This window comes from Bufo bufo, chromosome 1 (genome assembly GCF_905171765.1).
Source record: "Bufo bufo chromosome 1, aBufBuf1.1, whole genome shotgun sequence".
Lineage (NCBI taxonomy): Eukaryota > Metazoa > Chordata > Amphibia > Anura > Bufonidae > Bufo > Bufo bufo.
The window spans coordinates 464,357,127-464,374,713 of record NC_053389.1 but is presented as its reverse complement, the minus strand read 5'-3'; the positions used below and the strand labels follow the sequence as shown (position 1 = coordinate 464,374,713).

Sequence of the window (17,587 nt, the reverse complement as noted above, 5' to 3'; positions counted from 1 at the left end):
TGCTTGGTCCTCCTGTGTTCACATGCTTCTAGACTGCTGCTGCTTCTGGTTCCTGATCCTGTTTTCGTCCGACTACCCTGCTGGTTCCTGATCCTGGTTTCGTCCGACTACCCTGCTGGTTCCTGATCCTGGCTTCGTCTGACTACCCTGCTGGTTCCTGATCCTGGCTTCGTCTGACTACCCTTCTTGTTCCTGACCTCTGGCTTCGCAAAGACTCTGCTTCGGTTTCGCCATCCGTTTGGACTTTTGCTTTACAGCTTTATTTTCAATAAAGCCTTCTTATTTTCACTTATCCCTTGTTGTACGTCTGGTTCATGGTTCCGTGACACATCCTTCAAAAGGAAAAAAGACATACTGTTTTTGCCATACCTAGACGATTTGCTCATCATTGCTGACTCTCATTGGAATTGTGTAATGGCAGTACAGAAAGTATTGGACATCCTGAAACAGTTAGGTTGGATAATAAATCTGGTGAAGTCACGAATGCAACCAAGAACGCATCAGTTATTCCTGGGTCTCCTCCTGAATTCCAGATCAGAGGGTGCTTCTTACAGAAGAGAAAATTTCAAAAATACAGAGGAAGATTCAGATATTAAAATCTTCAAATCACCTGTCCATTCGGAAGGCCATGTCGCTGCTAGGGTCATTGACATCTTGTATCCCAGCAGTACCGTCCGCTCAATTTCACACTCGAGCCCTACAGACAGAGATCCTGTTCGCCTTTGGAGTCCGAGGAAACTCCCTAGATACAAAAATAAAAATCTCATCCAAAAATCAGAAAAATCTGGAATGGTGGCAGGAAAAGTCAAATCTAGATCAGGAAGTTCCTTGGAATGTCTCCACTCCCATGGTATTGACCACGGATGCCAGTCCCCTTGGGTGGGGTGCTCACTGTCTAGACCAGATCTTTCAAGGGACATGTTCTCCAGTTCAGCAGACTTTCTCCTCAAACCGGAAAGAATTGTTGGCAGTCAGACCTGCCCTACAAGAAGCGATCCCCCTAATCCAGTCATACCACATAAGAATATTATCAATCGTGCAACAGTGGCATATATAAATCACCAGGGGGGGCACGAGATCCAGATCCCTCATGAAGGAGAGTTCCCTTGTGTTTCAGTTTGTGGAGAGGAAGTTTGGGCAGATCTTGGCTCTCCACATAACCGAGAAAAACAATGGTCAGGCATATTTACTGAGTCGCCATCAGCTAAGACAGGGGGAATGGTCTCCGAATCAGGTCATCTTTGGGAAAATAGTCAGTGCATGGGGTCTTTTGTCCATCAACCTTTTTGCCACCCGAGCAAACAGGAAAATGGAATGTTTCTGATCGCTCAACCCGGGGCAATCACCATTTGGAGTGGATTCTCTTCTGCTGAAATGGGACTTCCCTTTGGGCTACGAATTTCCTCCCCTTCAGTTAATTCCGACAGTGCTAAAGAAGATCAGGGACGAGCAGGCGAGAATCATTCTCATAGCCCCATTCTGGCCAAAGAGAGTTTGGTTCTCTCTCCTAAAATCGAAGTCGATTTCCGACCCGTGGATCCTTCCGGAAATCCCGGACCTTTTCAAACAGGATCCTGTTTGCCATCCAGACGTCAGAGGTTTAAATCTGACGGCCTGGATTTTGAAAGGGCGCTATTGATCAACAAAGGGGTTTTCCTAGTCGGTAGTGTCCACCTTACTAAAAAGCAAAAAATAAGTTACCAGATCCATTTACGCTAGAGTCTGGAGAAATACCTTGAATTCCTAGGGATTAGTTCAGGGTCTGTCCCTTCAGAAACATCTATTCTCCATATTCTGGAGTTTCTACAGAGGGGGTTCTCGGGAGGATTAGCAAAGAGTATCCTTAAGGTCCAGGTTTCTGCGCTTTCTGCCCTTTTCCATAAAAATTTTGCTTCCAACCCTTGGGTAATAAGATTTTTTAAAGCAATAGACAGAATATTGCCAGTAAAATCTCCTAGTTTTGCTTCATGGGATTTGAATTTAGTGTTAAATTCCTTAACGTGTGAACCCTTTGAGCCATTATCCTCCTGTTCAGAAAAACACCTCTCGTTCAAGCTGGTTCTGTTGGTAGCCCTTACTTCGGCCAGAAGAGTAAGCAAAATACAGGCCTTGTCGATTAACCCTCCTTTTATGTCCATCACTGAGGATAGAGTAGTTCTGAGACCAGATCCGGCCTTTTTGCCAAAAGTCCCATCCAGAGTTAATAGGCTTCAGGAAATTGTGCTGCCTACCTTTTTTGCTGAACCTAAGAATCAGGAGGAGAGTAGATTACACTGCCTGGACGTCAAAAGATCCCTTTTACAGTAGCTTGAAGTAACAAGGGAGTGGAGGAATTCCACTTCTCTCTTTGTCCTTTTTTCAGGAAAGTGCAGAGGGAAGGCAACCTCTAGGAGTTCTTTGGCTAGGTGGATACGGTCTGTTATATCTCTTGCCTACACGTTATCTGGTAATCCTCCTCCTATCTCAATCAGGGCACATTCTACTAGATCTGTCTCTACCTCCTGGGCAGAAAGATCTAATGTCTCAATTGAGCTGATTTGCTGAGCTGCCACGTGGTCCTCTCCTTCCACTTTCTATAGACACTATCATCTTCAGCTAAATTCCTCCTCCGATCTCCTGTTTGGTACCAGGGTTCTTCAGGCGGTGTCGCACCCATAAGGAAGGGTGTTCTCTGTAATCTCTCCGTGGTGCTGTCGTGGGGGAAGGGAAAAATGATGATTACTTACCGGTAATCGGATTTTCCAGACCCCACGACAGCACCCTTCCTTGTTCCCTCCCTTGGGGTTTTCCTGGTTTCTTCTTGTGCACTGGGTGTAGCAGTAAAAAATAAATAAAATAAATAAATAAAAGAGATAAAAAAAGTATTATACATGTAGATATTATGCGTGTTGGATAAACTAACTTGGGTTGGAGTCTCTCTCATACACTGTAAACCACTGAGGTAGGAGAGGGGCTCCTCCCCTTTATTTCTGCAGGTTTGCTGTCCCTGGGGGCGGATCCCCTCTCTCTGTGGTGCTGTTGGGGGGTCTGGAAATCATAATTTTCATGTACACTATCATACAGTATAACATCTGTCAGTATTCACCACCATCTGGTTTTCCATACAAATTAGTTTCAATCAACTTAACTGTTGATTTGGAAGACAGAAAATGTTTATTTTAATTGTAGAAGTTTGGAACGTATAATGTATAGTCTGCCAGGTTGTCAACACTGGATTGAACTATATGATGACTAAGCGTACAACATTGTGAACTGGATTGACCAACATTCAGTGACTGATTTCCACCAAGCTTACCGTAATTGTGCATATTTGTCTGAAAAATCCATTATTTCCATTAGTAGATTGCCATGTTATCATTTGTGGTCTGCCACGTTGTTCATACTGAAAGGAAGTCCATACTGACTAAGCCTGCCATGCTGATGATTACATTTCATGGCTGGTTAATTTGTGTTCAAATGTTTATGGAGCAAGTATTACAGCCATATATTTAATATCTACATACTGATTATCAATGAATGCATTAGACAAATCATGTAACTACATGACTGTAACAGTTTACAGGATTTGGAATAACTGAGGAATAGGGAGAGAGAAAAATAGAGTATCAGTACTAGGTGTGTACTAGGACAAAGCATTTTGATGGTGGTAAAATAGCAAGGAACAAATATTAATCCTTTGAGTTTCTAACTAGTTAGTTTACTTTATCAATTCACTGCTGTATTGTTGGCAAGTTTGTGATTGGGGTGTTTTGGCTGGGATAATAAAGTGTGCTGCTATATTAAGGGAAGATTCAAAGTGGGTCCAGCAGCAGGTGGAGTAACAAATCTTGGCTCTCTTCCACCAAACCCCATAGGGTATGTCCACACGCTCAGGTTTCCTGATGTAGTTTTGGAAGCCCAAAGTGGATCATTAAAGGAGAGAAAGTATAAAGGACAGATATACTTCTTTGTTTTACTCACTCCTGGTTTTGGCTTCAGAAACTGCTCCGGGAAACCTGAACTTATGGTAAGTCAGTTATATTAGAATGTGCCAGAAATTGACTGTATAAGTCAGCTGCTTAAAACAATAACTTTCAACATTTGCTTTATTGCATTTATTTTATTTTTTTTACAGAATACCAAAAAGCATTTATGTCCACAATCCTTTCACTAATCAGATTACATAAGGTAGAATTAGTGCCTACAGTCTAAGCAGTAATAACTCTTGAGAATTGTTAAGCATTCTGGAAGTTGTGGCTTGGATGCCAGAAATTGCTAATGCACGGATTAAAATTGAACAATAATTATACCAAAGGACTTTTTATAATAGTTTATAATTATTCAGCCTAGCTAGGGCTGGTGAAATTGAGTCAAACAAAACAATAATGCAAACCAGAGATGCTGTCAAAATTTTAAAGATCACAGAGGTAATGGTAACATATAATATTTCCATCATCTTAAAGTAATAATAATTTCACTTATACAATATCATTATGGTTAATATTTTCTAAAAACAATAAAAAACAAAAGGTCTGAGAAACGGGAAAAATAAATAATAATGAATGAAATGTTGCTAAACGAGATATAGTGGGGAATATATACTAAGACTGGCATTACTAACACCAGTCTTAGTATAATGTTGTTGGCACAAAAGGCACCAAGTTTATGGACAATAAATTGGACACATCTCCAGGCACTCTATGCACCAGAAATTCAAATACACCCCCAATATTATCTGCCCTAATTATGAACTATTATATATGACACTTTCAGTCATAAATGACTTTAAATCTGTCGGACTGCGGGAGGCAAAACCTTCTCCCGCTAAGCCCATCCACTTTTCTCGCCACTTTTGAATAGTGATGAGTAGTGTTAAGCGAATCGAAGTATCAGGAATAATTTGATTTGCCAAGAAGCTGAATTTCCTTGTGCTTCGTGGTAACAAATCAATTTTCCCTGAAATGGCGATTAAAAAAACATACTCACCGCATCTATTTGTGCATGAAGAGAACGCCACAGCTATCTTAATTGAAGATCCCAAGCAAAATCTTGTTTGCAGTGATGGCCAGTGGGATGACGTCATCAGGCACCGTGCGAAATTTCACACAGTGTCTTCAATCAAGATGGCCATAGTGGCCTCTTCACGATTTCTTTACTGGATTAACCCCTGAAAGCCCTCACTATTATTCTCAGATGCTGCGATCAGTGATGAACATGGCATCTGAGGAGTTCAATGATGGGGGGGCAGCACAATCGCCATTTCCTGTCATTGCGCATGCTACAGTACTTACAAAGAAATGCACCTCGTGACAAAGTAACTCTTTGTTAAATTCAGCGAAGCAGCCGAATGAAATTTTTGATAACTTTGCTCAACCCTAGTGATGATAAGGAAGTGAAAAATTACAAATTATCATTGGCCTAAAAAATGTCATAAATCTCACTAAATGTGTGAAAAACACAATATACTTTGTAATAGGGAACAGTGGTCAACTTTCCTAACTGGTGTTCTTAAAGTAGCACTATTTTGGTTTTTCTTATATACTGTATGTCAGGATGGTCTGCATGCCAAAAAATTTTATTACTTAATTGTAGAAATTTAATTCACTCAGATATTCTTACATAGCAAGAAGTTTGCTGTTGAAAGCAGTCACACACACTGTATTGCAAAAAAACAATCTCAGTCTATGTTATTATGATTAATGTTGAGCGAAGAAAAGTATTCAAAGCGGAATTCGGTCCAAAGTTTGGGATAACTTTGATTTGCAACAAATCCGAATTTCCTTGCACTTCATGGTAACAAATCAGTTTTTTCTAAAATGGCGGCTGGACCTGTTATAAAGTGAAAGTAAGAAGCCTGGGAACGCGAGATACATAATGCCATACAGCCAGCCAATCTACAGATAGCCATCCCCTGTGATGTCATAGTCCTATAAAACCCTCATCCAGCGTGGTCTCTGCCATTATCTTCGTAGCTGAGCATAGGGAGAGACACAGCAAGTGTCATTTACTCTCAAAGAAACTTGTGTAAAATTGGTGGTGCTACATTATTGGTCCATAGATTAACACTACACACAAAAAGTTAGGGATATTTGATTTTCGGGTGAAATTTATGAAAACGTAAAAAGTTCACACTATAGTGATACTATATAATGAAAGTAGGGTATTAAGTAGAAGCATGCAATGCTGATTTCCTCATCACAAACAATTTATTGAAACAAAAGCCAACAACAGTGGTGGGTATACCCCCCCACAAAAAATGTAAATGTCACAATAACTTGTCCTGTGGCCTTGAGCATCAATTACAGCTTGACAACGATGTCTCATGCTGTTCACAATTCAATTTATTGTCTGCTGAGGCATGACATCCCACTTTTCTTTAAGGGCTGCCCTCAGGTCACTGAAGTAGTGGGGTACAGTGTTACGAGCCGCTACATGGCGACTCAGCTGATCCCATAGAATTTAAATGGGATTCAGGTCTGGAGAAAGTGCAGGCCACTCCATTTGAGTACCCAGTCTCCAGCAGTCATTCCCTAATGATGCAACCTCGATGAGCTGACACATTGTCGTCCATGAAGGTGAAATTAGGCCTGTGTTGTTCATGCAGAAGCACAATGACTGAACATCGTTGGCAGCCATCATTTCTGCTCAGCGTGAATCGACTTTTATCAGTGAACAGCACTGAGGGCCACTGATCTCTCGTCGAGCATAGATATTCCCTGACCCATGCAAAACAATGACACCTGTGGTCAGGTAGACTTGCTGGTTTCCTAGCACACAGACCGCGCTGATGTAAGTGGTTTCGAATGGTCAAAGGACATCCACTTCTATTCCTTTCTATGACTCTTTCAGTCTCAGTGTATCTCTGTTGCAACCTGCTGATGACACTGTGGCACTCTATGTAGTGGAGAGCTAGTGCGACATAGGCTCTCTCTGCCGGTATTCCAAGGGTTACTTCGGGGTCAAGTATTTAGCACAGAAAGAACAGCATCAGTAGTAAATAAAAACCATCCTTGAATATCCCATCACTCTTCCCAATAACTGGACGATACACAGTATCAGGAGCACAACCCTGTTTAATGCCACATACCCTTCTTTTATCAACTCTCCCATGCAAGGGACACACACAGAAAATTATACATCTGGTTACAGCCCACACATCCCCTCTGCCCAGCCTGATAAGTAATCCAATCAACAGTACAGTTGAAACATACATTGTAGCCATTGTGTTTCTACCGAACAACTAGACGAATGCTTAGCAGGTCACTGATTACTTTTTGTCTTACAAGTAACAAACCATAGCGAATTTAACATAATATTGCAAATCCAATCAACAGTACAGTTGAAACATCCATTGTAGCCATTCTGTTTCTACCGAACAACCAGACGAATGCTCAGCAGGTCACCGATTACTTTTTGTCTTACAAGTAACGAACCATAGGGAATTAAACATAATACTGCAACAATAAATGTTATGGACAGCCAAAATTAAGGACGGTGGATAGTAACCACATGCAATCCGCTACACTCTAAGCTCAGTGGCCACTTCTGTCTGAGAACATCCTGCTTGAAGCCTTGCAGTGGCGAGGTATTGATCAATTGTTAGGTGTCTTCTTGGTCTCAAAATGTCAACAGCAGGATGAGGAGGACTATTTAAATACCAATTCTAATTGAACCAGGACATTTATTGCGTGATTCATGGATCAAACACCTGTTGTGAATTTTGGTTTCAAGCTCCTTGTTAGAGAACAGCAAATTGGGAAAAAAGTATTGAAACATTGAACAGCTGGATATATGCATTCAAAAGTTTAGAGAAGGTCACATTAAGTTCACCTGTAAAGGTTAGAGTACCTTTTAGGTTCATCTTGAAATTTCACCCACAAGCCAAATATCCCTAATTTTTTGTGAGTAGTGTATATGGGTGCCTCATTTGAGATCCTAGATGTGTCCATCGAATCTAGTTTAAGTGTAGTAAAAAGCTGCACAACTTTCTAATGTACTTACTTATCATTTACGATGTTTACCATACAGATTTAATACTTATTATAGCTTGGATTTATTACAGTGTATCCAGTCCAGGAATCCAATTTAAGATGAAGTGGCTGAACTGAAAGACTATAGTTCCTACTAACAATCGTATATTGTAGCAAATATCTAAGTGGATTGAGTTCTTTATAGCAAACTTTCATTGGGGAGCATTATATCTCTTTGAATTTTCAGACTTTGCTTTGCTCAATATATTGACTGCCAGCGTAGCTCTTGAAAAAGGTGAACAATTAAAAATCAAACCAATTTTCCAGAAGAGGGATCCTGGTAGTTTAACCACACATGTGCTGCAGTCAGTTGCATTCATGACATCTAAGTGCTTAGACAGCGGAATGAGACTCCTTCTGTCGCCCCATCTAAGATCCTAACAGGATGAAGAATTTACACTCAAAATCTATTTAAAACAGTCTAAAATGAATTATTCAAAGAATAAACTTTACGTGCAGAAACGTGCAGGAACATATCTAACTATGTAGTGGCCGGGTTTGGGGTGGCTCCAACGTTATGCTGGGTCTCCCGGACACTGTTAATGTGTCACCATGTGTTGCTACTCTCCAGAAGGGATGGTAAGATGTGGTGCACCCCAATGGGAAATAAGTCCAGAGAGTCAGGGTCGGCAGTTACCCAGTGTTCTTCTTTACTGGAAGAATTCAGGTACAAAACAATACAGGTGAGGCGTCGGGCTGGCTTCTCTAGTCTCCTCCTTGGCAGAATAAGGGTTGGATTCTGAGGAAAGGCCAGAGCTAGAAGTCTCTCTCTCTCTCAGAAGGCTGGTACCCTGGCCAAAAGGCTTGAGATCTATGATCTGTAACTCAGTAGTCCAGGTAGTTCCTTGGTCATAGAGCTGGTGACCAATGGTCTGTGGCTCAGTGTCCCCATCTCCACATTTTCTTCTGATCACTCATGCATACTCCCACTCCAAGCACTGGTCACTAACTGCAGAACATTAGGGGCTCTGACTGCTCTCCCTATGTACCATTTCTAGCTAGACAGTAACCTTCAAGTGGGAGGGATAGAGTGGAGAAACTCAGCACAAACAATTACAAAGTTACCACTCCCATCTGTCATAGACTTACATTAGAGCTTCAATGTTATTCAATGGCAATGACACAGCAGTTTTTCCAGACAAAAACTAGTTTCCAGACATAACAACATAGCTAAAACCAGACATTCAAAAGGTCATTCTTTCTGGTTTTGGTGGTAAACAAGTCTGAATAATATAACAAAAACAAAGACAGGTTCACTCTGCGGTCTTACTAACCCTCGTACAGAAAAATGCATACAATGGAGGATGCATGCAGCGGACCACAAGTACCATAATGGACATCCTACACAGGATAGCAAATGTGTGGATGTGATAAACAGTAAAAATAATATAATAAAAACAAAGACAGGTTCACTCTGAGGTCTTACTAACCCTCGTACTGGTGTAAAATTGAGAATTAGCCAACATATCCTGCTTGGAGGACATGTCTGAGCCCGAGCACCAGTGGGCGAATTACAGGAGCGCAAGGTCCGACTCAAAGCAATCTCCCAGTAACCTTCAGCATGTGACCATGCATACAATTGGAGGAGGCAGAGAGCTCTGAGCCCCACCCAAGACTGGCTGATATAGCCCCGGCCTCACATGTGAACCAGAATGCTGCCTGTGGATGGAAATAAAGGCACATTCAGACTAGGATTGTCCAAAAAATTCTAAATACAAACTACAAATTGGCGTGGTATTAAAAAGCAGGAAGTGCTCAACCCCATATGCTATGCAGTGGTGCATCTATACGGGGGGGGGGGGGGGGGGGGGCAGATCCTGCACTTGTGGCCCGCTGCTAATGGCAATCCCCAGCAAAAATGCATACAATGGAGGATGCCTGCAGCGGACCACAAGTACCACAATGGACATCCTACACAGGATAGCAAATGTGTGGATGTGATAAACAGTAAAAATAATATAACAAAAACAAAGACAGGTTCACTCTGCGATCCTACCAACCCTCGTACTGGTGTAAAATTGAGAATTAGCCAACATATCCTGCTTGGAGGACATGTCTGAGACGGAGCACCGTGCCAAGGTTTCTCAAGTAGCTCGGGACCTAACGCTAAACCTACCTAGTGTCTGCAGTGCCTAGCCTTAATCATTACTTGCTGACAGAGGGACTCCCAGGAGGCACTCTTCACTAAAGTTTCTCTGCTGGTGCAGGCTATGCAAGCCAATCAGCAGCAGGCTCTACAAGCACTGAACATGCTGATTGGCCAGCCCAGCAGAGAGACAACAAGCTCACAGAGCAAGCCCTCGTCTGGACTTGAGAGTTGGCAGCCAGACATTGATGCACTGGGTAAGGAAGTGGTGAGGGGGAACAGGAAGCTGGAAGGCAGGTCCTGGGCCACAGACAAGGCCTAGGGAAGTGTGAAGATCTTGTGTGTGCAATTAAGGGGCATCCATGGCCTGGCCCCTTTCCACAGGGGACCCAAAGCAGTTCCGTGGTCTGCCTCTATTGGAGGTATGCCACTGTATATGAATTAAGTATATTTTATATTTCTGTTGATACTCCTCATGAAATTATTTGGTGCATAACATTGAATGCTTATTTCTTCAGAGATGTTGCATGTATTTATTAACCATACTGAACTTATAAAAACCATTGAAACTATCTTTTTACTATTTTAAGGTATTATTTGGAATGTGTTTATCCTGGTTGATCTGCTTCATTCTAACACACTTTAATGTGTTTCCAAGAAGCCCAGCAGACTATGGATTTGCTGCTCGTACTGATATTAACATTGATGCAATTGAAAATTCTCCCTGGTTTCATATTCCATACCCAGGTATGTTCAAATAGGCTTTATGGAGAAAGAAATTATATGAGAATGGTGGTACTGTGTCAGTCAGTCAGTGTCAGTTCTTATGTATGAAGCAAACACAAACATTAAAATGCCTATGAGCTTGGAACTTGCAATGATCCAATTTGAAATAATATATTTCTGCTTTGCTCATGATCTATGATACCATGCTACCAGCAGTAGATCATTTGACTTAATCAGAGTATTAGAAATAAACTACTTAGTTAGTTTTAATGATTCCTTTCCATATAAATATAAGATAGCCATAAAAGTCTTCATGGGAAAACCAGGAGGGCATGTCTGTTACACCTAACATTGGGGCAAATATGTCGAAAAGAACCCTCAGCTGTTGAGAAACTGGTCCATCGGTTAATTATCATTACTATTCACTACAATAATTGCAAAATTCAACTAAAATACTTGTAGCAAAGTTCATTCAGCATTATTATTTTTGTTAATACTAATACTTCAGTTAATGTTAACAGAATAAAGCTGGAATGTGTTTTTTACCTTTATTTTTGATATTGTTACTGTAGCCTTTTCAGCTATTAATAGATTATTTTTAGATTGTATTAATTTATGACAAAACCAATGAATCAAACAGGTGTTCGGTGAGTTAACGGGAGCCTGTCACCATGAAAATGCAGTAGAATCTGCATACTGTATGTTACAGAGCAGATTGATATATAGTTTTTAGGTAAAGATTCAGTATAACGTGTATTTTATTCTCTTACAGCTCTGCTCATTATGAGTTTAGGAGGAGGAAAATATAGTTATTGATCATTGGTTAGGACTGCCCACATGACTCCTAAGCTCAGAATGAGCAGAGATTTATATGAATATTTTACAGGGTATTCTTGCTGTCTAAAATGCTGCAGTAACATACTGTAATTATATCATCATATGTACATCATGTCACATAAATTACCTTTACCTTTGCTCATATCATTAATATATGGCCCTAGGTTTTGTAAAATACCTACCATGGGCATAATCAGTATTGGTATGTGACTTATTTTCTTATTACCGAATTTTTTCTGCTCACCAAATGTTATATTTCACGTGAATACAATAATTAAAATTTCACATATAATGAGAAGACCACTGTCAAGATGTTTGAAATTAGAAATCTATTTCCAGAAAGCATTGCTATTAAGTCTACCCAAATTCTTGCTGTGTTTCCCGAAGGTAAAGTACTGTCCTTAGAGAAGTCTTTTAATGGCATCTCACATAGCAAACCAGATATCCTGCTCTGGGCCAGCAGCTTAACAGAGATCTATCCACATATGGTTGTCTTTGGTTAGCTACTAGTTATGTTTGAAATTCCTTTCGGTGTAGGACATTGACCTACTGTGTAGTCATTATAGCCAGCAGTGTAATGAGAATATCCGTCATTCATTATGTGTTAATTCATCACCTGATGTAATCCAATGGGAATAACAACAAAGAGGCAGACATTTTTTAACAGCACTCTTTTGCCGCCCTTGGTAATCTAGTGATTGCCATTCTTCTTGTCCTCTCATTAAAGTGATTGCACAGCCTTGCTCAGCTCGTAAGAATGTCTTTAGTTACAAGTGTTCATTTTCATGTGCCAGCCAATAATAAATTTAGACTAACAATTGCCAAATATAAAACAGTTTACCTTTTGCAGGCTGCAGAAAATTAATGTGAAAAAAGGGAGTCACCTCTGCAAAGCCCTATTAAGTATAGTAATAGATGTATAAAACACCTGCCGCTGACTCCACATGAGTAAGGTGTTGTATGTTAATCCTCACCTCAACTCATCATGATGCACCTGCAAACCAGTGATGGAATGCATTGAGAGGACTCCTGAGCATGCCCACATAATGGAGAGGACTCCAGTAGCCGTCCTGTCAATGCACATTCCATGGTCAGTTTGAGGGTACATAGCAAGGTAGCAGGTATAATAACCGACATACAAGTTACTGATCTGGAGTCAGTGGCAGGTTCTTTTCATGTATTACTTTCCTTAAAAGAGCTTGCACACAACCGTACTGGCTCAGTGCCCATACTGCAGACCACAATGCATGGGCATCGGCCGTGTGTACTCCCTATTGCGGTACCGACCCATTGACTTGAATGGGTCCGCTATACGCAAGATAGAGCATGTTCTATCTTTTTGCGGTGCAGAGGAACGAACCCGAAAGCCTGCGGAAGGACTTTGTAGTGCCAATGCCTGTATATTGTGGACCGGCTGTTTATGGTCCACAATACAGGCACTGAGCCCTTAAGTTCATGTGCATGAGCCCTAGGAGTTAGGGTGGGTTCACACTAAGTTTGTTGGAGGAGGTTTTGAGGAAGATTTTCCTGCAGTTTTATCAGCCAAAGCCAGAAGTGGAACCAAGAGGAATTGGAAATATAAAAGAAGGACTTATCATTCCTGTTGGATCCACTTCTGGATTTGGATGAATAACCAGCAGGAAAACTCCATGTGAACATACCCTTAAGATAAAAGCATGAAAAAATTCATAGTATACAATGTCTAAAATGCATTCAGATAATAAGTGCTATTATAGTTAGAGATGGCCCGAACTATCCGACGGCGAACAGTTCCCGGCGAACATAGCTTGTTCGCGTTCGCCTCTGCCGGGCGAACACATGCGATGTTCGGTCCGCCCCCTATACATCATCATTGAGCAAACTTTGACCCTGTACCTCACAGTCAGCAGACACATTCCAGCCAATCAGCAGCATACCCTCCCTCCCAGACCCTCCCACCTCCTGCACAGCATCCATTTTAGATTCATTCTGAAGCTGCAGTCTTAGTGAGAGGAGGGAGACTGTAACTGCTGCTGATTTAATTGGGAAATCGATAGCTAGGCTAGTGAATTCAGTGTCCACTCCAGTCCTGAAAGACTCATCTGATCTCTGCTGTAAGGACAGCGTCCTGACAGCACCCCAAAAAGCCCTTTTTAGGGCTGCAACATTAGTCTGCTTTTTTTTTTTCCTTTATATACATATTGCAGTTGCCTGGCCTGCCTGTGTGTGAGGAGCTGCAGGCCCACAGACTGTAGTGTGCCCACTGCCAGTGCTCACCCCTGTCATTCCGTGTGGCACAGGACTTTGCTTAAAAAAAGGCACTTAATTTTTACACTTTAATCTAAGGTTAGTTGCCTGCCAGTGTGTGTCAGGCTGACTTCCACTGACTGTAGTGTGCCCACTGCCAGTGCCCACCACTCATACCGGCTGGCACAGGACTTTGCATAAAAAAGGCATTTAATTTTTACACTTTAGTGTAATTTCAGCTGCTTGCCTGCTGCTAGTGTGTGTCAGGCCGACTTCAACTGACTGTAGTGTGCCCACTGCCAGTGCCCACCCCTGTCATCCCGTGTGGCACAGGACTTTGCTTAAAAAAAAGGCACTTCATTTTTACACTTTAATCTAAGGTTAGTTGCCTGCCAGTGTGTGTCAGGCCGACTTCAACTGACTGTAGTGTGCCCACTGCCAGTGCCCACCCCTGTCATCCCGAGTGGCACAGGACTTTGCTTAAAAAATAGGCACTTAATTTTTACACTTTAATCTAAGGTTAGTTGCCTGCCAGTGTGTGTCAGGCTGACTTCCACTGACTGTAGTGTGCCCACTGCCAGTGCCCACCACTCATACCGGCTGGCACAGGACTTTGCATAAAAAAGGCATTTAATTTTTACACTTTAGTGTAATTTCAGCTGCTTGCCTGCTGCTAGTGTGTGTCAGGCCGACTTCAACTGACTGTAGTGTGCCCACTGCCAGTGCCCACCCCTGTCATACCGAGTGGCACAGGACTTTGCTTAAAAAATAGGCACTTAATTTTTACACTTTAATCTAAGGTTAGTTGCCTGCCAGTGTGTGTCAGGCTGACTTCCACTGACTGTAGTGTGCCCACTGCCAGTGCCAACCACTCATACCGGCTGGCACAGGACTTTGCATAAAAAAGGCATTTAATTTTTACACTTTAGTGTAATTTCAGCTGCTTGCCTGCTGCTAGTGTGTGTCAGGCCGACTTCAACTGACTGTAGTGTGCCCACTGCCAGTGCCAACCACTGATACCGGGTGGCACAGTAGCTTGCCGATAAATAAGGCATTTAATTTTTAGACAGTAGTCTAAATTCAGTTGCTTGCCTGCTGCCAGTGTGTGTCAGGCCCGCTTCCACTGACTGTAGTGTGCCCACTGCCAGTGCCAACCACTGATACCGGGTGGCACAGTAGCTTGCCGATAAATAAGGCATTTAATTTTTAGACAGTAGTCTAAATTCAGTTGCTTGCCTGCTGCCAGTGTGTGTCAGGCCCTCTTCCACTGACTGTAGTGTGCCCACTGCCAGTGCCAACCACTCATACCGGGTGGCACAGTAGCTTGCCGATAAATAAGGCATTTAATTTTTACACTTTAGTGTAATTTCAGTTGCTTGCCTGCTGCCAGTGTGTGTCAGGCCCGCTTCCACTGACTGTAGTGTGCCCACTGCCAGTGCCAACCACTGATACCGGGTGGCACAGTAGCTTGCCGATAAATAAGGCATTTAATTTTTAGACAGTAGTCTAAATTCAGTTGCTTGCCTGCTGCCAGTCAGTGTGTCAGGCCCTCTTCCACTGACTGTAGTGTGCCCACTGCCAGTGCCAACATCATACCTGATCGTATACACACACTGGATGTTTTAAAGCACGTTATTCCAAACAATTTAGGAATGTTAGTTGATTTATGCCCTTTATGGATTAAAACCCGACTCTGCGTCCACTACGTAATTTTCCATGGGAGTTTTGCCATAGATCCCCCTCCGGCATGCCACAGTCCAGGTGTTAGACCCCTTGAAACAACTTTCTCATCACTATTGTGGCCAGAAAGAGTCCCTGTGGGTTTTAAAATTCGCCTGTCTATTGAAGTCTATGGCGGTTCGCCCGGTTCGCCAGTTCGCGAACATTTGCGGAAGCTCGCGTTCGCTGTTCGCGAACTGAAAATTTTATGTTCGCGACATCACTAATTATAGTAATATTTTGGTTACAATAAAGTTTTATCCAGCAATGTATAATAATTCTTATGGCTTGTATTTAGTTGATAAGTTGCTGCATTATTTAGATTATTTTCTTAAGTTTCTTAAATGTCAGTTTTCTTATCTAAACCTATTACTCACCACATACACATCACAAATATTAGCAGAAGCTCACAAAGACATACTGTAGTTACTAGACAGTAGCTTGCTTAGTGCTCAAGTTTGGTGTTCCTTTTGTTGAGCAGCTGCTTTTAAAATAAAACAGACTGACTTTTTAAGATTTGCTTCAGGGAAAGCAACATTCCAGCCACCGATTATATATCTTTAATCCTTTCCATGTATGGTTCTTGCTAATAGAGATCAGAGGGGTTTTCACTTAGGTCAGTGCAGTGATGTTAGCAACATGTGCAATAACACAGAATATAATGAAAATAAGTCACAAAGTCAGCTACACCAATAGTTGTGTACCCAGGTCCCTGGGACACACTCTATACAAAGCTTGGATTAAAAAACCTTGCGTCCTGCATAACCAGGCACTCAGGTGTCACAAGTAATGTATACACCCAATTTCAATGGTATATGATCGATGCCAGAATCTATGCTTCCAAGACACCATGTGACAGCCCGACGCGTTTCTCTGGTCTCACCAGGTCATCAGGGGCCTTGACATTGCTGTCAGCAACAAAAAAAATTTGGACTGTCCCTCCGCAGGAGGGGGTCAATACAAGCATCTCAACAGGATACACAGAAATCAATAGCAAAAACTGTCATGGTATACATATCACTTCACAACCTCCCAATGTATTGGCAGTGTAACAATAGGCCACAACTACATAGGGTGGCTTGAACAGAAAAACACTTATCTTTGGGAGAGACAGTCGGTGGACATGTTCCCAAGATGGCAGGCCTCGCACCGTACTTCCTGCTAGCCTGATGGCTGGATCCTGCGTATGGCAGTACCGCTCTGACAGCCGGCACAGCCGCACTATTTAAAGCTGCCCGCGCTGTCCGGAGACCGCCCATACTTCCAATCACATGATCCATCGCGTGACCACAACGTTATGGTCACGCGGGATACCATGTGATCGCAGGTCCGGAGACCACACTGCACCGGAATGCATTACATGGGGAGGTAACCACATAGGGAGCGTGCCGAAGATGTTCCAACCCCGCCCACCTCTCCCACATACAGGGAACACTGCAGAGGTATTAGATATTAAACCCCGTGGGGATAGAACATCAATATACAGTTGCAAGAAAAAGTATGTGAACTCTTTGGAATGATATGGATTTCTGCACAAATTGGTCATAAAATGTGATCTGATCTTCTTCTAAGTCACAACAATAGACAATCACAGTCTGCTTAAACTAATAACACACAAAGAATTAAATGTTACCATGTTTTTATTGAACATACCATGTAAACATTGACAGTGCAGGTGGAAAAAGTATGTGAACCCCTAGACTAATGACATCTCCAAGAGCTAATTGGAGTGAGGTGTCAGCCAACTGGAGTCCAATCAATGAGATGAGATTGGAGGTGTTGGTTACAGCTTCCCTGCCCTATAAAAAACACACACCAGTTCTGAGTTTGCTTTTCACAAGAAGCATTGCCTGATGTTAATGATGCCTCGCACAAAAGAGCTCTCAGAAGATCTACGATTAAGAATTGTTGACTTTCATAAAGCTGGAAAGGGTTATAAAAGTATCTCCAAAAGTCTTGCTGTTCATCAGTCCACGGTAAGACA

The 17,587-nt window shown here is 42.1% G+C and overlaps 1 protein-coding gene across 2 annotated transcripts in view; it reads left to right on the top strand.

Annotated features, from left to right (window-relative positions):
• The window catches only part of LOC120979732 (solute carrier family 23 member 1-like), a 652,539-nt gene that overhangs the window by 195,654 nt on the left and 439,298 nt on the right, over window positions 1–17,587 (top strand). For both annotated transcript variants that reach the window (XM_040408688.1, XM_040408682.1), the window contains exon 7: window positions 10,686–10,842. In XM_040408688.1, coding sequence (XP_040264622.1) covers window positions 10,686–10,842 — 157 coding nt within the window. The remainder of the gene's footprint in view (window positions 1–10,685; window positions 10,843–17,587) is intronic.